This window comes from Helianthus annuus, chromosome 9, assembly GCF_002127325.2.
Source record: "Helianthus annuus cultivar XRQ/B chromosome 9, HanXRQr2.0-SUNRISE, whole genome shotgun sequence".
Taxonomy (NCBI): domain Eukaryota; kingdom Viridiplantae; phylum Streptophyta; class Magnoliopsida; order Asterales; family Asteraceae; genus Helianthus; species Helianthus annuus.
The window spans coordinates 129,182,891-129,204,743 of NC_035441.2; the positions used below are offsets into that span (position 1 = coordinate 129,182,891).

Sequence of the window (21,853 nt, forward strand, 5' to 3'; positions counted from 1 at the left end):
CATCGAAGTTTTATTGCACACTATTTGTACAAAATAACAGGAAAGAACACACTCAGATTTATTTATTTATTTACTGAGAAGTGCTATTACTAGACTTAGGGTATTTAAAGATTTGCATGTTCTGCTACAGTGGCTAGCATATACAAATTTGCCCATTTCTCATCTAGCTTATCTTCCCAAGGTGATTTATTGATTAACTCCTGGGTTTCCTTTTTAATCCTCTTTTCCCGGATTTGTTCTTTACTTTTCTTAATAATCATACTCCTTTTTCTAGGAGAACGCAGTTTCTCATATTGTGCTTTTCGCACAAATATTCCTTCTTCAGGGATTGTAGGGAGTTTTGAAAATTTAGTTTTGGATGAACTTCCCTCTTCATAGACTGACCTATCTAATTTAAGATAGATATCTTGCAGCTTTTGCTTACCCATACTGTAACTAACAAATAGTCAATTTAATAAAACACATAATCACATAATAGTAATTAGGAAAAATTAAGTATCTTTTAAATACTTAATTAGCTTAACTCAGTGGCTCTGATACCACCTTATTTCTGTCACGGCCCCCGACCCGGTTTGACCCGTTTCAGGAGCCGCGAGACAGAAATCCCGTGATATTTATTTATGTGATTTTAGCAGCGGAAATTTTAACATCAGGATCGTTATAAAGCTAAAAACTTTTCCCGATTATTTTATTTCACAACTCGGGATAAAACCCTGATAATTTACAATAATAAGATTTTTCTGATAAATCTTTATTTCAAAACATATTTCTTTATTTTATACTGAGCCACTATCTTAAGCTTGAAATGCTTCCCCGACACTTTTCCTGAATTACAGTAGATCACCTGAAACATGTTTGAAAAAGGTTTTGTCAGCGGGGAAATACTGAGTGAATCATTCTATTTACTAAAACGACACATTTGTTATAATTCACAGTATTAAGAGTTTTTACATATGTTTATTATCAACCAACTACCCACAGTATTTGTCACTCGACCGGATCTGTGACTGTGGTCATATCACCATTGGCTGCCCCAATGAATGACGTATATCACTTAATTTTAGGTTCGCCCACCTAATGTGATTAAAACTGTAGTAATGTGCACAATACCCCACATACTGGCTGTAATTTGGTGATTACGTAAACTTAATCACTGTAATTATAATTCTGAATAATATGGAGTATTGTAAAACAGTTGATAAAAAGAGAATGACCCACATTGCAGATTTAACACGGGCAGAATATGATTTAGCCTTGTTTAACCTAATTAAATAATAATGCACACAAAACCGGGTTAGTGATCAATACAGCAGTCACGATAACTCACGAAATCAAATTCTCACAATGAACGACAAAGTGCAATACTTAAACATTCATCGATTTAACGACGAACGACAAAGTATAACCCAATGTGGGCGGCACTTAAACATTCTTTGGATATATTGATCTCGGAAAATGAATCGTAATAGCGATCGAGTAATTACCCTGTTTTGCGGCAGCGATTCGAGTGCAGTGTGTGTTTAATTGTAGTATTTCTGTGCTAATTCGACGTATACAGAAAGTTGGGACGTCGTTTCAACTTCTAAAAGCTACTGCCAAGGTCTGCTATTTATAGTGAATTTTGGGACACTCTTACGGACCGTATGGCATTTCCCCTTACGGTCCGTAAGGGGTGCAGTCTATTTATGTAGACTTGCTGGCTACGGGACTAGCTTAGCTGATTCACTCAAAAATCGAATTTCATCTGTACAACGAAATTTTAAAGATAATTATCACTAGGGTTTAACCCCCCTTGAGTTTTAGGGGCCCTGATCCTAATTCCGATTGTTCCGAAAATTTTAGGGTTAGTGCAGAATTACTTGGGTGTCTCAATTAGGGTTTCCTTATTGACTAATTATCATTCTAATTATAAATATTAATGAGATTTGTCACATAACCGGTTCAAGATGGTTGTTCCTGGTTAACCCGAAATCGGTGGTCTCATGGATAGAATCCAGATCTTGAACCAACACATCAACAAGAAAGAGTAGAAGGTTAGAACAAGCTCCAATTCTATCGGTTTTTGAGTGCACTGAGTGTAAAAGAGTAACCCTTTTCACCATGAATATGTTCAGATCTATGAAAGATCTTTGTTTATTCGTGTGGAGATCGTTCAGATCTAAGTTGTTCTTGGTGGATTGAAGCCAAAACATGAAGTTCTCAAGAACACCATGATGACATCATCCTAGAATATCTCAAATCTAGTGATTTCACGGTTAAAAGTTAAGATTCAAAAGATAGAAAGGTGTAGGAGTGCGTGTAGATGAAGAAAGTACAAGATTTAGGACGGGATCTTACCGGAATCGCGAGAAATCGGAGAAAAGGTAAGGTTAGAGCACTGGTCGGACAAGAGAGTGCAAAAGTGGTAAGTTGTGATGTTGACAGGGGTATTTATAGGCTTACCAAAAGTGGAAAGGGTGGAATGTGGCTGGTTGATCGAGTTGGCAGCCCGGTCGACTGGCTAGTCGATCGAGTGGTAGCTCGATCGAGCGGCTGGTCGATCGGCTGGTTACTTGGTTGGTTAGCCACTTGATTCGAGTGTTCGGTGCGACGATTTTTGCCGTTTCGATTGCGATTGCGAGCGTTGGGATTTCTACCTTCTTTTTCATTCCATTCGTTTCTAAAATCATCAATTTCTACCTTCTTTTTCATTCCATTTGTTAATCGGATGTGAAATTGCTTCCATTTTGTTCTACACTGATTGCTTCAATTAAACTTCGAGCCTCAATCTCATACGGACAAAACAACCGGTCCTTGTTCATTCAACGACTACGAGACAACGAAAACCTCTTAGAATATAGATCTAAAAAATTGGAAAATCAAAAATGAGGAATAATATACATATGTAAAAAAGCTGTCATCCCTCTTCTCTCTTACCTAATATTTCTTTACATAACTTAATCAAACACAACCACATTGTTATAATTAGGGGAAAACTGCATCATCTTCACCAACACAACTAACAAAAATAATTTTCTTTCAAACACTTAAAAAAAAACAATTACCTAGCTTCATCTCAAGTAAGATCCAGATTTCCATATTCAAACCTCCAGAAGCTTCTTTTAAAGTAGAAAGATCGAGTACCGAAATCGAAGAATCAGTTGTAAAAATCTCACGGTAGTCTTCAACGGTAACAGCCGGAGGTCCGTCGTGCTTCCGGCGGTGGCCGGAGAACCATTGGCCACCACCATATATGTTTGCTACCTGTTCAAAAACCACCGGCCACCCACCAGAAGAACCGCCGGCCACCACCATATTGATGGAAGTGCTGGTGTTAGGTCTTAACAAATCGATGAGGGTTAGTCTAACAGAGAAGGAGAAGAAGAGGTACAAGGATGATATTGATAGAAAAGGAGAAGAAGAGGTACAAGGATGATATTGATAGAAGTGCTGGTGTTTGGTTGCCTTTTTATGGTTATCTTTTTGTTTAAATATATTAGTGAAATTACTAATCTATCCTTAGGTGCATCACACATGTCATACTTAATTAAAAATTTTAACTGGGTTAGTGCTAAAAGACCAACAATGTAATGCTTTTAACAAAAAAAGACTGTGACTGTAATTATTAAAGTTAAAGGGTATCCATTATAATCCTGTATAAACATAAAGGATGAAAAGTGTAATTTACCCTATTTATTTTTTTCAATTAATATGTAGTAAGATGTTGTTTTATATGATTCAAGTGTTTGCTATAAATGTTATATGATTGGAGTTGAGGGACTTACATCGTGATTAGCTCACAAGGATGTGTGCGACGGAGTATGGTGGCAGTTTCGATGAGGAGGTTCATAGTGGGGATGGCGGTTGTTGCAGAAGTGAAACGGTGGTGGCACCGTCTACCGGCGGAGCAATGACTCGACCACAACACATGTGGTTAAAGAGAGAGAGAAAAAGTTTAGAGAGAGAAAAAAAGTGCAAAATTTCTTTTATTTGTTTATACATTTTTTATTTTTTACACAATAACCCTTTAATATAACTTGTTTTACACAATAGTCTCTAAAGAGATAAAATGACAAGAATGCTCTCATGTGCAAAGCACATGACTATATTTAACCAATAAATCTGACTAAGTTAGGGTTAAAGGACATAACGTGCAGAATTTTGAAATGTTAAGGACAAAACCAGTAAATTTTAAAGTAAAAAAACACTACTTGCAATTTGGCAAAACTTGTAATTTATATTCTAAACTGCTCCTGTATTTAAAATCATGGTTGTAAAACAAGGTTTCCAAGGCCGAGTACTCCCCGAATAGCCGCTACAAGGTAGGTTGCCGAGGCGACTTTCTCTAACTCCGCCTAATTACTCGGAATCGATCAAACGCGGTCAACCTCGGCCAAAATTGGATCTAGTAGGTCAATTCGGGCCGAGTCTAACTTACAAATAATAAAACATAATTTATATGATTATCATTTATATTAAATAATGAATATCATTTTCAACTATTTTGTTATAAATATTAGTAAATTTATGCTATTAGACATATATTTAATTTCCGACATGTAATTTCTTTATAATTTAACATGTCCGAGTACTTCCTGAGTACTCTCCGCCTACACCGAGTACTCTCAACTCCCCAGTTGACTAAGTAGAGAGTGCCTAACGACTTTTACAACCATGATTAAAATAGATAACACATTATCCACAAAAGTGAAGCAGCCAATCCAAACCACTCATAATAACTCGTTCCACAACTACACATCCAAACACCATGAGAACAACAATCGCATGTTCATCATCAAATCCCTGCTGCAAATGGAAACCATTTTAGCTCCAAGATCTTTATCTTCTCTTTTCAATCTTAAATCCACACTCCAACAACAAAATCCCACCAGATCATCAAACACCCTCACTCTCCCAAACCCCAAACCCCTTTGCTGTAATCTCAAAAAAGATTCATTCTTTCAATCTTTTTCAGCAATTCCCACCAACCCAACTTGGTTTTCACATGGGTTAGCCGCTTTGGCTATCTCCTTAGCACTCAATTTCACTCCAGTTGGGTCCGCAGTTGCATCCGAATTTGATGTGCTCAATGATGGCCCCCCGAAAGAAAGCTATGTGGTGGATGATGCTGGTGTTCTTAGCCGGGTTACCCGGTCGGATTTGAAGAATTTGTTGTCGGATTTGGAGTACCGGAAGAAAATTCGGATTAATTTTGTCACTGTTCGGAAGCTCACGGTTAGTTAGTTAGTTAGCTGCACACCAATTGTTTGATTATATGTCGTTATAAAATGGCAATGATTGGTTTTTACTTTCAATAGTTAGGTGTTATTTTGCGTTAATCACAATGTTATGCCAACCTAATGTGAAGAAACAGTTACATATTGTGATCATAGTAGGTTTTTAGTTGAAGGGAATAGAATAACTTGAAGGAAGCCCTTAGGGAAGCTTCTAACTTAATTAAAGTAGATTCTTTAATAAGTTTATATATAAGATTTGGACGTTCTCCGCAAGCAAACATTTTTTTTTTCAATATATACAGTTAAATTTACAAAGTTAGAAATGTCATTTGTTATACGTGAATTTTTTTAACACTCCATCCGTCCCAAAATAAGTGTGAACTAGACGAAAGTCACCAGATTGTAGAAAGATATGATTAATGCATTGTATGATAGCTAAACTCCAGGTTTGCTCGTATAAATTGCATATGGTTTTAGAAATATGCAAGTAATGTAATTTAGTGATTAAGAGTAAAATGAGTAACTTGAATTATCCCGAGTCCTTCTAGCAGGGTCTTAGGTCCGAATCCATCTTTCATTGTTTTTTTGGCCTTTTAACAATCTTGAAGGCCACACGCCCGACGCAAACTGTGTTTTACCTGATTCCATTGGTTAGCAGGGCATTGGTGGGTTTTCCGGTAACGGGTTCTCACGATTACCAAAATATAAAAAGATGTACATCATTTTGAAATAGAGGGAGTGCTTTAATACATTCGTTATTTAAATACCAATAACTTTATTTATTTAATGCTTATATGTAAGTATTTTAGTAAGAAGAAGTTCAATAAATATGAGAAAAAGGCATGGGTGGATCTTTCCAAATCAACCCAACTCATATTACATATTTCAAGTTACCCTTAACCTAATCCAGTATAGTCAAGCCTAATTTTCATCTTTAATATAGGATTTTTTTTTTTTTTTTTTGATTTCTTATAAATAATATTAGTATAAAAGAGAATTAGAACTTGCAATCAAGCTAACACTATGACAGTAGTGTATAGTTTTTTGGTGAAAAGGGTTGTTTATTTTGTGTATGGTTCAACAAGATCCATGCCATATAGTGCCCTTTTGATTTTTATAAAAGTGACTGTTTGTCTGTAATAAATACAAAATACGATAAATGTGTAAACTAAACAGGCAGGGGAATGAAATATTTATTTGACGATGAACATGGGGTTTGCAGAGTAAAGCTGATGCGTTCGAGTATGCAGACCAAGTATTGGAGCGTTGGTACCCGACACTTGAAGAGGGAAACAACAAAGGGATAGTGGTACTGGTGACCAGTCAAAAAGAAGGGGCAGTGACCGGGGGCCCTGCATTCATCCAGGCTGTCGGTGATACTGTTCTTGATTCCGTTGTATCCCAGAACCTTCCTGGTAATCATCTATCACGTATCTTCATTATGCTATAAATTAATAAGGAACCGCATGGACACTTACACCTATTACTACTTTAAATGTGATAGATCGTTTTTAACCGTCTCTCTTTCTCTTTTCCACTGCATATGATAATCTTCTATTCACTAAATACAAATATTTCGTATGTATACACATACAAACACACATATATATGGATCTGAAGATATTTTGCCTTAGCGAGAATGAACAAAATATCGTCTTTACAATGTCAAATTGTTTAAAGGTTTATATTTTGGTTAGACAACAACAGGATCAATGAGAAAAATAATAACCGGAACATAAGAACCAATGGCCAACTAACATATCTCTTGGTTGTGTATTATTACTCCAGTGTTGGCGGTAGACGAGAAGTATAATGAAGCACTTTATAGTAGTGCTAAACGACTCGCTGCAGCGATTGACGGTCTACCTGATCCTGGTGGCCCGCAACCTAAAGACGCCAAAAGGGAATCCAACTTCAAAACTAAGGAAGAGACGGCTGAGAAACGAGACCAGTTTACAGTCGTTGTCGGAGGTTTGTTGGTTATTGCTTTCGTTGTCCCCATGGCACAATACTATGCCTATGTCTCCAAAAAGTAGTTCAGACCCGTACCCCTGTCACCGGCAATGTAATTAAAAAATGAACTTCAAAACAGCTTTTTTATGTTTCAACTAACTAATGGCACAATATTATGCCTATGTTTCCAGGAAATATGTTATTTCGTTCGGTTTTATGATTCGTGTGCTTTCGTACAACTACTTTGTAGATGTGATAATTTCAACCCGTACACAAATGAGTTGATTTGAGTTATATTTCTATAACGGGTCAATGGGTTGGGAAGTTAGTACTTAACTAAACTGAAACTTGGTTGAATAGGGGACGTGTGGCAAATGTGGAGATGAACGGGTTTGGGTTTGCGATTGTGGAGATGAATTATATTGGGTTGCGATTGACGGTGGATGATGTGAATGGGGTTTGTAAACATAAAGTAGGTTTACTGTAATTATTGAACATGAAAATAAACTGGGTTTATGGTAAAGGACGAACTGTGCAAGGGTTTGTAAACATAAAGTAGGTTTAGTGTAATTATTGAAGACAAATGACATGCTTTGCAATCCGATACAAACATAAACGAGGATTTTTGTAATTTACTCTTGTTTTATTGATTTTGTTAATGATGTTTTTATCTTTTTAAACATTTCATAAGTGAAATAAATATATAAAAATATGAGGTTGTGACATGTTCAAGTCGACCTAATAAATTTTAGAGGTTCGGTACATTTAAATTTTAATATATAATGATTTTATTTTGTTACACAAAATACCATCAATAAGTATCACCTTCAAATCTTTAGGAATATATCATACATACAAATACACACATGTAAAATGTATCCTTACATGTATTTATGTGAAAGCATGCAAGTGTATATGTATGTATCTATGCACGCATGTATGCATGATTTGTGTTCAATAAGTTTCAAGTTTGTGCTACTACCCATACATGTATATATGCATGCATGTATGTATGATTATTATTGTGTTGAATAACAACATTCAAGTTTGAATAGAAATAGGAGTGATATAATATCATCTTATGTAGTCACTAGTGTTGGATCAGTTCTGTTTAAATGTAATGGAAAATATGAATAATACCTGTTACAGCAGACAGGCCAGCAGAGAATCCAGTCAGAGATGCAGCCATTGAGTTCGACATGATTGTCAGGATGATCTGGTTCCTCCTTAGGGTGTAAGTTATGATGGTGATGAAAACCGAAGTAGGGTAATTTCGGTTATGGGGAGAGAGCCGATTTGTTTGATGTTATGAGGGTTGTGATTGTGTAATGTGTGTAACCCTTTAACTCTCTAATAAGCCCCTTATTTATACACCCAAGAGGAAACCCAATTAGTTAATAAGGGTAATATGGTCCATCAACAATTACCAACTAATTATTAATAGGTTAATAAATATATTTTGATCTAATATAATATAAATGATTATATAGGCTACAAGATTAAATATTACATTTTATATATTTAATCTCACATTCTCCCACTTAGCCAAGTAATCATTTATCATGAGTATTAGGTAAGCCTGGCCAGGAGTTAACACTCATTTTAGCTTTAAACCAAGAACTATAGCAGAGAAATACAGCCGTTGAATCATCATTCGACTCAGGACCCCCATTAGTCATACTATAGCCTCAATTTAAAACCTAACAGTTACGATCAAAATATGTATAAGCCCTTTAGCGTCTGATTTGTATTTATATTTGTCTATATGTCATTACACCGGCAGAACATATGTTAGAGACATACAAAATCAAACTGAGGAAATTTTATTAATTAAAACATAAGCTAGTACAATATGCCATTAAACAAAGTCTTTAGTAAGTCCCATATTCGATACATGTTCTTCGAAAACTTTAGGTGGGAGACCTTTAGTCATCGGATCCGCTAGCATATCTTTAGTACTAATATACTCTATACAAAGATTATTTTCCTCAACACGTTCACGTACGAACAAGTACTTTGTATCGAGATATAAACCAGCTCCAGTCGAACTGTTACTGTTCGAGAAACTAACGGCAGCTGAGTTATCACAGTAAAGCTTCAATGGTCTAGAAATGGAATTAACAATTTTGAGTCCAGTGATCAGATTTCTAAGCAACATTCCATGACAGGTTGCGTTGTAAACAACAATGTATTCTGCCATCATTGTGGAAGTTGTAGTTAACTGTTGTTTATGACTCTTCCATGAGATAGGTCCGCCTGCTAACATAAAGATGTAGCCCGAAGTGGATTTCTTGTCATCTTTGCATTTGGCAAAGTCAGAATCAGAATAACCTACCACTTCTAAATGATCACTTCTTCTATAAGTCAGTTTATAGTCTTTCGTCCCTTGCAGATATCTGAGGACCTTCTTAGCTGCTTTCCAGTGATCTAGGCCAGGATTAGTCTGATAACGGCCTAGCATTCCAGCAATATAAGCGATATCTGGGCGAGTACAGACTTGAGCATACATCAGGCTCCCGACTACTGACGCGTAAGGTATCTGGCTCATTTGCTCCTTTTCAACCTCTGTTGTCGGACACTGGAATGAACCGAAAACATCTCCCTTAACTACTGGAGCGACGGAGGGTTTGCACTGTTGCATGTTGTAACGTGTAAGGACACGATCTATGTAAGTCTTTTGAGACAATCCTAAGATCCCTTTGTGTCTATCTCGGTGAATTTCGATGCCAATGACGTAAGAAGCATCTCCGAGATCCTTCATGTCGAAGTTATGCGAGAGTAACCGCTTCGACTCATGCAACATGTCTAAACTATTACTTGCCAATAGAATGTCATCTACGTAAAGGACAAGTATAGTAAAGTTACTCCCACTCATCTTGAGGTAGGTGCATTGATCCACTTGATTCTTCATAAAACCTTGCCTCTTCATGACTTCATCAAACTTGAGATACCATTGACGTGATGCTTGTTTTAACCCATAAATGGATTTCTTCAACTTACAGACTAGATGCTCCTGACCTTCAGGTTTAAAGCCTTCAGGTTGTTTCATGTAAACATCTTCGTCTAAGTCTCCGTTAAGGAAAGCAGTTTTGACGTCCATCTGATGTAGCTCTAAATCAAAATGAGCTACTAAGGCCATAACGATCCTTAATGAATCTTTACGAGAGACAGGTGAAAACGTCTCTTGATAATCAATTCCCTCTTTCTGAGTGTAGCCCTTTGCAACCAATCTCGCTTTGTAGCGTTCAACGTTCCCATTCGGATCTAGTTTTGTTTTGAACACCCATTTACAACCTACAGGTTTTACACCGTTGGGTAATTCTACCAAATCCCAAACGTCATTTTTCTTCATGGATTCAAGCTCATCAATCATTGCTTTGTTCCATTCAGAAGACTGATCACTGCTAATGGCTTCATTATAAGAGATAGGATCATTGAGCTTTCCAGCATCCATTTCAGTCAGGTAGGTAATATAATCATCCCAATTAGTAGGCCGTTTTTGCCTAGATGACCTCCTGAGCTGATTTTCGGGTTGAGCGTTGTCTTGGTTTTGAGCGTTTGATGTGCCTTCGTTATGAGGTATAATGGGTTCTGGTTGTGGAGTTGGAGTTTGTGCAGTGGCTTCAGGTGCAGTTGCATGTGGTACAAGAGGAGTAAACGGAGTAATGGTAAGCGACGAGTCTCTCCCCCCCGCGTCTTGTACTTCTTGCAATTCTTCGTAAGGGTTAGTACTGCTCCCACTGACCTTGAAATCCTCCAGGAACGCAGCACGCTTGGTTTCAACAATACGGGTGACATGGGAAGGACAATAGAAACGATAACCCTTTGAATGATCAGGATACCCGATAAAGAAGCAGGTAACTGTTTTAGGGTCAAGTTTCCTTAGGAAAGGATTATATAATTTTGCTTCAGCAATGCAGCCCCATACTTTCATATATTTAAGACTCGGTTTCCTTCCTGTCCAAAGTTCATAAGGAGTTTTAGGGACAGACTTAGAAGGAACTCTATTGAGTATATGAACAGCTGCTTTTAATGCTTCAGTCCAGAGGAATAATGGTAAATTAGTGTTGGCTAACATACTGCGCACCATGTTCATAAGGGTACGATTTCTTCGTTCAGCGACACCATTCTGCTGAGGTGTACCAGGCATGGTGTATTGGTTCATAATCCCCTGGCCCTTACAAAACTCATAAAATGGACCAGGAGCTTGACCCACATCAGTATGTCTTCCATAATATTCACCGCCTCTGTCTGATCTCACAACTTTAATCTGACGATCTAATTGCTTTTCAACTTCAGCTTTATAATCTTTAAAAGTTGTAAGAGATTCAGACTTTTCCTTTATAAGATACAAGTACATGTAACGAGAATAATCATCAATGAAAGTGATAAATGAAGTATGTCCTGTGATGCCAGCGATTTGATAGGGACCACTAATGTCAGTGTGAATGAGTTCTAATAAATTAGAGCTCCTAGTGGCACCTTTCTTATTCGCTGATGTCATTTTGCCTTTAAGACATTTGACACATGTTCCAAAATCGGTGAAATCGAGAGGAGGTAAGACTTCATCCTTTACGAGACGATTTAATCGTTCTCTTGAGATGTGGCCTAAACGTTGATGCCACAACATAGATGAAGTCTCTAAGTCTCGAATTTGTTTCTTTTCCATCTTTGTGAGTGATTCATTAATATTATATGACAACAAAGATTTGGAAAAATTATCATCTAGTTCTAATCTATAGAGACCACCATCCAGAATGCCAGTACCATAAACAACGGAATCATAGAGAATAGAGAGTTTGCGATGACCATGAGAAACGACAAAACCGTCCATGTCTAACTTTGGTCCTGATACAAGGTTCCGAGTTACCTCAGGAACATATAAGGTATCATAAAGTTTAATACATAAACCAGTTTTCAAAAATAATTGTAATGTTCCTATGGCCTTCACTTCTAATTCCCGATCATCCCCAACTTTAAGTGTTCTTTGGTTTCTTCCCAGCTTCCGGATTGTAAGGAATCCCTGAAGTGAATTGGTTACATGAACCATAGAACCAGAATCAAACCACCAAGAATTAGCAGGAACATTTAAATTAAAGGACTCAAGTATCATGAAAAAATCGTTACCTTTCTTAGCCAGCCACTCCTTAAAGTCAGGGCATTCCTTTTGCTTATGTCCTGTTTTCTTACAGAACTTGCAATAGGGTTTGCCTAAGGAGTTCTTAGAGCTGGAAGGTGTACTTGTATTAGGATTTGGATTTGGCTTTTGAACCTTAGAAGCATCCTTTCTATGATAAGAGTTCTTCCTTTTCTTTGAGCTGGAAGTGGTGAAGTTAGCAACATCAGTAGTGCGATCCATCTTCATACGCTCTTCCTCCTGCACGCACATAGCGATCAGCTCACTCATCGTCCATTTGTCCTTCTGAGTGTTGTAATTGATCTTGAAAGCTTCATAGGATGAAGGAAGCGAAGTGATGATGAAGTGAACGAGAAAACCATCACTGATTTCCATCTCTAGGCCCTTCAGCTTATTGGCCATATCATGCATCATCATGATGTGTTCGCGAATGCCGCTCCTCCCATCATACTTAGATGTCACCAGCTTGAGGATAAGAGTGCTAGCGTGTGCTTTTGATGTTCCCTTGAATTGATCCTCCACAGAAGCCAGATAGGTTTTAGCATTTTCAGAATCAGGAATGGCTCCTCTGATTGAGTTATGAATAGACTGCTTCATGAACATGAGAGACATGCGGTTACACCTAGTCCATTTATCATGGACTATCTGCTCAGCAGCAGTACTGGTGGCGGTAAGGTCCGCTGGCTTATTCTCTCTTAGGGCATAATCAAAGTCCAGCAGCCCAAGCGTAAGCATGAGAGCATCCTTCCATTCAGCAAAGTTATCACCAGTCAAAGGTGGAATCCCGCAATTGGGTGCTGATAGTGGAAATAAGATGAGCAAGTTATGATACAAAAGAAGAAAACCTAATGTGATCTAATGGGCTTGTTACACTAAGGCAGGCATAAATAATGACCATTTTAATTATGAAGCTGTGATAATGTCTATTACTAACATCAAAATAATAGACTTAGTAAAAATTCTACTTAAACGAAGACAAATCAGCTTTGGCCAGAAGTGTAATCATTTAAGTATGTGTGCAAAGCAATCGTGACAAATCAGCTTTGGCCAGAAATGAGACAATCACTTTAGTTATGCACTTGTCAAGCATGCTAAACATAAATGAATTAAATCAGCTTTGGCCAGAATTAAGACATTTCAGGTTTGTAATGCATACTTAACATAGCCTTTTATAATACTTGAACAATAAATAGATGTATTAAATCAGCTTTGGCCAGAATTAATACATCAGAAGCTCATCCAAGTTAAGCTATTTTGGTTTTGTAAAAAGTTATCTGATTCTGATTAAGTATTGACAAAACCAAGTATTTTTTAGTTCACTTTTAAACAGCTTAAGTTTTGAGATTTCGAGTCATGGTCTCGAGTCGCAACCTTAGTCTCGAGTCGCAACCTTAGTCTCGAGTTGTGCTGTTATGGTTTCGAGTCGCAACCTTAGTCTCGACTAATCACGTTATGGTTGCGAGTCGCAACCTTAGTTTCGACTAATCACGTTATGGTTGCGAGTCGCAACCTCATGGTTGCGAGTAGCAACCTCATGGTTGCGATAAATCACGTTATGGTTGCGAGTCGCAACCTTATGGTTGCGAGTAGCAACCTCATGGTTGCGAGTAGCAACCTCATGGTTGCGAGTAGCAACCTCATGGTTGCGAGTAGCAACCTCATGGTTGCGAGTAGCAACCTCCTTAACAGCTGTTTTGTGATAATAACTGAAAACTCGAAATTTAAGGGATTGTGGGATAATGTTTCCTGTTTTAATGCTGATCTAAACTTATCAAAATATTTCGAAAATAATAACTGATATCTCTTTAACAGTTTTCGGAATTTTATTAGATAAAAATAAGATCAAAAACAGGAAAAACACCCACTAATCTAAATTATATTCCAAATCTTAGGGAATTTTCAAGTTTTCTTAGAACATTATGATGAACCCTAACAAAAATAAGAACACAATCTGGAAATCCGAAACCTGATTTTAATGGTTTTGTAAGGGATTTCGTGATAATAAGTTTAATCTTTATAATTTCGAGTCGGTTTATCAATTAACAGTTTCCGAAAACAGGGATTTCGGTCACAAACAACCCGAAAACAGTTTTTGATTTTAAGGCTTAAAAAAACTTCCGTTTTCCAGATTTTGATCCAAGAATAATGGATACGAAAACAGAACTGGTTTATCAACATATGCTCTGATACCACATGTTGGATCAGTTCTGTTTAAATGTAATGGAAAATATGAATAATACCTGTTACAGCAGACAGGCCAGCAGAGAATCCAGTCAGAGATGCAGCCATTGAGTTCGACATGATTGTCAGGATGATCTGGTTCCTCCTTAGGGTGTAAGTTATGATGGTGATGAAAACCGAAGTAGGGTAATTTCGGTTATGGGGAGAGAGCCGATTTGTTTGATGTTATGAGGGTTGTGATTGTGTAATGTGTGTAACCCTTTAACTCTCTAATAAGCCCCTTATTTATACACCCAAGAGGAAACCCAATTAGTTAATAAGGGTAATATGGTCCATCAACAATTACCAACTAATTATTAATAGGTTAATAAATATATTTTGATCTAATATAATATAAATGATTATATAGGCTACAAGATTAAATATTACATTTTATATATTTAATCTCACAACTAGAAAACTGAAAGAATGAATACATATAATTAATTAGGTGTGGTTAGAACTTAAGATTAAGAAGAAAGGGCATCTTGTCTGCAAACGGCGGATCAGAAAACTTTCCGGTGAGTATTTGAGAAGCAATATGCTGGTTTGCAGCCTCTGTGTAATGTATTCCATCCCAATTCACATATTCAGTTGTGTCATTGCATACAGTGGTTGTAATGGAGCTGCCATTTATGATCTTCACTTGCCCACAACTCAACTGGTTGTTGTAGTTCAACGGCGGACCTCCGTACCCGCAACAAGCTGAGGTTGCTTGTTCAAACCCTGCAATTTGTTTTCTTGGTGATTTTGGGGTTATCAAATCAGTTTAGATGAGTAGGATTTATTTAATCTCACAGGGAAATTCTACTAAGTGAAAATCTTTGGTCTAAATTTATTAATTCAGCCACAGTGTAGCAACGGAAACATTCATATTTTCTTAATTATATGATTGTGACCTGCCGAAATAATTCAATATGAAAGTGATAAAAACAATTCAACAAGATCATCTAGGACATTACCTAATATATAACCTACACGCTATTTTTCTCGAAATTTTATTTTGTGTGATGTGTATAAATCAAATTTATATATCAATTAGACCATTATGTATGAAATTAACAACCTTTTATTTACTTTAAATTATTTTAATTAGTTTAGAATTATTTTAACTTAATTAATAATTATCGAAAGATGTTATATTTCATGTTACACCCAAGCTAGTATGGAAATATTTAAGGTGTGACATTTAAATGTAAAATAAATTAATTTAGAGACAGAACAGTTTAAATAAAGTAAATTACATAAATCGTGCTCTTCTGGATTTGATTTCAAATTTACTATTTGCTTGTGAATCATCCGATTGATGTTTGGAGTGACCCACCGAAATACTTTTGTCTAAAGTGATAAAAACGATTCAAAAAGATCATCTAGGATTATTTATTTTGCGCAAAGTGTATAAATCCAAATTTATATATACGTATTTGAACATTATTTATTAAATAATTGATTTAATACTCTACATTATTATTTCCTATATATAATTTTACAACTTTTGTTTATGAGGAGTAATACTCTTCAATTTAGGTAGAATTCTATTTGTCCACTTGTAACTCTTGTCACCTGTTGTCACTATGTTCATTTTCCTCTTTGTCATTTCTCTCTCTTTCACCTAACCTCACCTTTTATTTAAGGATTTATATTTATTTTAATAGTTTTTAATAATATAGAATCTAGCTACATTTCTAACTAAAATTATTTTATTTTTCAACTTCTCTAACTGAATTTTTTTAATTATTGAAATGCTGAGTTTTAATGTTTTAGTTAAGCAAGGAATTTTTGTATTAAGTCATTTATAGGTAAAACTAGAGTGGGGTTTAAGAATTAGTAATATTCGTATTTCTTTTATATTCTACAACTAATTTGAATAAATTGCGTAGAGTATGTATACTAAGACCATGAGGTGTACTCTAACATTTTGGGTGTTAACGGTGACATGACATGTTAACTGAGATTGCAAACCACTCCCTCCTTGTGTTAAGGGGCATTAAATAGGTTGTATGTTAACATGTTAACTGGATGTTAAGAGACGGAATTAACTATTCTTTTATTTTTAAAACCAAAAACCACTAAAAAATAGGGTTAGATGAAGTTAAAATGGATTAAACCATTTCCTTGGAGTGAGGTAAAATAAAATGAGGAAAAAATGTTGATGTGTCATTTAGGTGGAGTTAAGATGGGTTAAAGTATACCCAAAGGCCTAAGAGTAAACAAGTAAGAAAGTAGAAGATATTTATAGTATTGAACTTTTAGTAGAATTACCCAAACCATTTTTTCAAAAAGAAAAATGTATGATTGGTTAGAAGAGAGTGGGGCCCACTATACACCCCTCTCTCTGCTCTTCCCTCCTCTCCCTTTGTGCGGTGAACAATCACCGAATTCACAGTCACCGCGCGGTAACTTGGTTGACGGCGGCGGTGTTCCCGCGAGGCAAACTACTTTGCCGCATTACTTCCCGCACCCACCCCTTTCACCCTAATGTGTGTCGGTATTTATTATCATCTTGACTTTTTTTTATTCTTTCTTACGATAATGTTTTACGATTCGATCTAAATTTGACGAGTTAGCTCTTCGCAAAGCGGGTGTGTGGTTTAATGACATTATGTCTATTCTTTGTTTGGTTTAACGATCCTGTAGCAGCGTGCGGGTCCTAAAAACTCATATAGGTTTAAATAATAAAGATTGTACAAGTTAAAGATCAACCCCGTTAAAACTAACAATTCAGTGATGTAATAATAAACTTTAATTTACTTAGTTTAGCATTGACCTAAATTGAAGTAAATGTTTATTATTACTGTTAGATCTTAATTTTTCTTTCTAGATAGCATGATATTTTTATTTTTATGATTTAAAAAGATAAGAGAATAAAAATAATGAATATCATGATTTTAACAAAACATAAGTGAAAAATATGTTATTTTCCATACCAACCATGTCTCATCGTCTAGAAAATCTAAATCATATCACATGTTTGTCCTTTTTCATTTTTTGTTCACATCATCACATGTGACTTCCTATATTTGTTTTGTAGCGTGCATAATTCTCATCCCTCATCCCACATGGCAGGGCCGGCCTATAGGGTGCGGGGTGAGCGGTAACACAAGACTCATTCTCTGAGTGTCTAAATTTTTTTAATTTTGTATAGAAATTACAATGTATAAGATAGAATATATATGCACTGAATCAAAAAATAGAATTAATGAGCTCTTATACTAGTGGTTACTGTTTTGCTTAAATAACAAGGAGACGCGAGTTCTAATCCCGGCGTCTCCAAATTCTTTATTTTAGCTTATTTTTTTGTTTCTTTTTGTTAGTAGCATTTAATGCTTAATTTTTTCAACTGCATCTTTCGCTTTAATTAATTTAATGCTTAATTTTTTAACTGCATTTTTCCCTTAATTAATAAATTACTCCTAAACTTAGCTAAAAATAACTATTTAAATTACATCCACACAAATTTTAGTGATTGATGAGTTTATATTAAATGTAGATTTTCGAATAGGCCCCAAATTTTTGTATCTCGCACATGGCCATTTTTTTTGTGATTTTCGGAGACGGCCCTGTCACGTGAGGAGAATTTTCTTGATTGATAATGAGCTCAAGATTTTATGATAACAATAAAACTATAAAAGTATGTATGGCTTTAGAACTAAGTATGAAACTAGGATTATCAATAGCATGCTATTTTCATCCGTATTGACATAACCTAGGGATCATACCGACACCCAACTCATTAAAATCTTTGGGTTGGCATTGTGGATGGCGAGCCAAGGATGGTGACGAGGTTTCACCAAACTAAAAAATGTATCCAAAATTTAGTTTAAAAAATTATGATCCAACAAAGAAAATGTGGAGACGAAGGAGAAATTTACATACGGATTTTTTGATACGAGAGACACATTTGTTAACGAATGACACATACGTATGTTTAGTCATGTTTAATTAGCCAAGGAGAAGAGCTTGAAAATTTTATAAATAGGCTTTGGCGTGCATTTCGAATTGTAAGTTTGATCTAAGGCAAAGCAAGGAGTTAACATGGGATTTCTTGTAAGCTAGAATCCATAGTTTTAATACGTTAGAAGAGACATGTTTCTTAGGTAACCAAACATTAAAAATACAGTTTTTAAGGATTTTAGACATGTTTAAGGCTACTTTAGGGCTAGTTTAAGTTGGTTTAGGTTGTTTCCAGGCTTGTCTAGGGTTTTTATAATTGTTTCAAACATGTTTAAACCTGTTCAAACGACTTTTGACCGGAATTTCGTTAGAATTTGGTCTGAAAATGCGCCTGAGGGCTTGAAAGTGGGGCTTTTGAAGCAAAGAGAGAAGGCTGGGTTGGGCCTGAAAAGCGCGCCTAGGCGTGCGCCTGGGTGAGCCTTGACAACAGAGGTTCAAACGATTTTTGATCGGGCTTTCGTTAGAATTTGGTCTGAAAATGTGACTGAGGGCCTGAAAGTGGAGCTTTTGAAGCGAAGCGAGAAGGTTGGGTTGGGCCTGAAAAGCGGGCCTAGACGCGCGCCTGGCGAGCCTTGACAACAGAGGTTTCCCAGGCTAAAGCATCGTTTTCATCAGGGGCGCTGGTCATCAGAATTTGTTGGATTTTTTATAAATAAAATCTAAGTTTTTTTTTTTTAAAGAAAAATATGAGTTGGCCTCCCTAACCGGTAGAGTAGAGAACCTTATGATAAGCCTGATTAAGAAATTCTGTTTCACCACTAGTTTTCATGGTTTAAATATGTAACTTTAAGTTTCAAAATGGTTAGTCTAAGGGTTCTGCATCAACATACTAAATTTCATGAAGTTATGTTAGACCATGTATAGTGCGGCGTTTGTTTTAAAAAAATTAAAAAAAAACGCCCAAACACGCCCCCATCCCATTACACCCGGGCGTTTTTCGGCGTGTTGTTTGTCAAAATTGCATGCGGCGTTTTTTAAATAACGCTAAGGAGGATGTTGACTGGCCAATGGGAGTGGTCCAAGGGTAGTTTCATTTATTTATTTTTTTTTTTTTGTTTCTTAAACTCCTCTCTAAAAAAAATAATTGTTTAGTGATTGGAAGGGGCATTATTGGGCATTATTCCCACTATGCCACTTTTGCAATAACGCCCAATAATGCCTCCATGCTGACTGGACTGCCACGTGGTGCAAAACGCCCAAGGGTAGGGGCATTATTGCTCAAACCACTACGCATGGTCTTAGAGTGAAGGTGAAGTGAAAACAAGAAGTACTAACCGTATTTCGAGTAATTCGCGATAAGATTAGATTTTATTGTGAAGACGTCAATATGCGTTACATTGGCATCGGAAAACTGAGCCTGCAACTTGGCGACAAGTGCGTGTAGTTGTATGTTGAAAAGATTAGCTGCTTGGTTGTGTGCAGAAACACAACCTTGGGCATCAAGCTTTGTGGGATCCGTCCCAAACTTTGCAATGTTTTGTGGCAGGCACCCGAGCGGACCCGTGTTATGAATCCAAAAGTTTCTTGCACCTTGATCGTATAATAACTGAAAAGTTCTAAAATTTTTGTTACAACATATGCATATTACCTTCATTATCTAGTTATACGTTGGTATATAATATTACCTATATATTGAATAATTTACAATGAAAATGATAATATCATAGCTAAAAAACTATTGATAAAGCTAAAACGTTAATAACTACTAATAACCAACAAACATAAAGATAATCTAAATCAAATAATAATAACTATAATAACAGTAAACTTTAAGTAAAGAAAGTAAATCTAACCTTGATTCCGGTTTCAAATTCGACTAAAACTAGTGGAATCGAAGCGACGACTTGGTCAAAAGATTTTGAGTAAAATGCACCAGCAAGATCATTTTGGCCTATATCAAACATGTATAGCCCCTTGCTAAAGTAATCTTCATCAGGTAAGTACTTGTTGAACTTTCTTGCTGTTGCAAACATACACCAATTGTCAAGTCAATAAAACCGCAAAGGGTCCTGGGTTACGGAAAACGATGACCCATGTAATCCAGGGCCCTTAGTTCAATGCGGGTTGCGGTCCTTTGAACTCAATAAAACCGCAACCCTAGACTTCCAAGGGTCATGGGTTACAGAAAACGATGACCCATGTAATCCAGGGCCCTCAGTTCAATGCGGGTTGCGGTCCCCTTTGAAGTTTGGTCATGAAAGAGTAAGGGTACAGAATGACATACACTTAGCTTGCAACTGAAGAACACGTGACTTGAATCGAAAAAACTGAGCCACTTGAACCCCGAACGAGAACGGGCTAACGGAGTTTGGACCCGACGGCAATATGGTAGATCCGGCCGCTGCGAAATTGCACCCTTTACGAAAATTCGGGACACCAAGAGCTTCCAAGTATGCATTTAGGAAAGGCAAGTCCATTGCATCCACTACAAAAAAAAGTACATTTTAGTACACAAATGCAAAATTATTGACGGCGAAGAATGATTCTTCGGTGATTTTGATATTTTTACGGCTAAAAGTCAGTTTTCTAGTAGCGTACAGGAAAAAAAAAAAAAAAAAAAAAAAAGAGAGAGAGAGAAAAAAACTAACTTAAGAAATCTATGATAAGGCGGCCATCAGAGAACCTCCCAGACGGTCCCTTGAAATAAGTTTGACCGTTGGGAGGGTCGAGATGTTCACCGACACCGGCGACCAAGTCTCCAGTGTCGGAATTCGAGTCTCCAAAGTTGAAAACTGCTGGATAGTTGAATTCAATGGCATTAGTTGCATATGCTATGCAGAAGATGATGAGCACACCATGGTGTTTCATATCTGCAGTGTGTGTGTGGGTGGGTTGGGGGGGGGGGGGGGTTATGGGCTAACAGCAATGACCAGGCATGGTTTCTGCATATTCAACTTTTGGTGGGGATAATATTTGAAGGAGTGTTGGGATGCTGTTGTTTGTAAGCGACGTTTGCTTTGAGGTCACTACTTAAGTAAAATTACTAAACTGTCCTTGTTAGTTAAGTAGTCTAAGGGTGGGTAGTTCTGTTTTGTTGTCAACAAACCTGGGACTTTTTGGTAGGGTGTGTTTTAGTCATGGCTGTTAGACTTTTAATGACGCGTACCCTTCAATTGAATATAATATGGTTGATTTATGTGTTTCTTGCTTAAGTAACTTCTAATTATAGTAAAAAACCTTTGTTACATAATCACTTTTCTCTATGCTTCATCAACATCACATGAGTATATGATGAGTCTATTTTCATAAAGAAAAAATTAATTTAACTTTATGTGATTGGCACATGTCTTAATTATATCTATATATGTGATTGTTAAAATTGTTACATGTTTAAGTGTTGAATCAGGAACAGATCTGAACTATTAAGTGCTGA

At 36.5% G+C, this 21,853-nt stretch overlaps 2 protein-coding genes across 2 annotated transcripts; one reads left to right on the plus strand and one right to left on the minus strand.

Annotated features, from left to right (window-relative positions):
* Positions 1-4,616: 4,616 nt before the first annotated feature.
* On the plus strand, positions 4,617-7,462 carry LOC110878643 (UPF0603 protein At1g54780, chloroplastic). The gene is made up of 3 exons (XM_022126985.2): positions 4,617-5,214; positions 6,439-6,631; positions 7,005-7,462. Exons 1-3 carry the CDS (start codon positions 4,654-4,656, stop codon positions 7,250-7,252), a joined length of 1,002 nt encoding a protein of 333 aa, XP_021982677.2. The 5' UTR covers positions 4,617-4,653; the 3' UTR covers positions 7,253-7,462.
* A 765-nt stretch (positions 7,463-8,227) lies between these two features.
* On the minus strand, positions 8,228-21,363 carry LOC110878644 (GDSL esterase/lipase At1g54790). Its single transcript, XM_022126986.2, has 6 exons — positions 21,069-21,363; positions 20,705-20,905; positions 20,274-20,440; positions 19,756-20,026; positions 14,940-15,252; positions 8,228-8,259 (listed from the first exon to the last, which is right to left on the minus strand). The coding sequence occupies exons 1-5, from the start codon at positions 21,286-21,288 to the stop codon at positions 14,984-14,986; spliced, it is 1,128 nt and encodes a 375-aa protein (XP_021982678.1). The 5' UTR covers positions 21,289-21,363; the 3' UTR covers positions 8,228-8,259; positions 14,940-14,983.
* Positions 21,364-21,853: the final 490 nt, after the last annotated feature.

Coding starts and splice junctions, on each gene's coding strand:
- LOC110878643 (XM_022126985.2), top strand. CDS start 4,654: ATGATTAAAATAGATAACACATTATCCACAAAAGTGAAGCAGCCAATC. Junction 5,215..6,438: donor TCACTGTTCGGAAGCTCACG/GTTAGTTAGTTA, acceptor TGGGGTTTGCAG/AGTAAAGCTGATGCGTTCGA. Junction 6,632..7,004: donor TGTATCCCAGAACCTTCCTG/GTAATCATCTAT, acceptor TTATTACTCCAG/TGTTGGCGGTAGACGAGAAG.
- LOC110878644 (XM_022126986.2), bottom strand. CDS start 21,288: ATGAAACACCATGGTGTGCTCATCATCTTCTGCATAGCATATGCAACT. Junction 20,441..20,704: donor TCTTCAGTTGCAAGCTAAGT/GTATGTCATTCT, acceptor TGTTTGCAACAG/CAAGAAAGTTCAACAAGTAC. Junction 15,253..19,755: donor CGCGAATTACTCGAAATACG/GTTAGTACTTCT, acceptor AACAAATTGCAG/GGTTTGAACAAGCAACCTCA.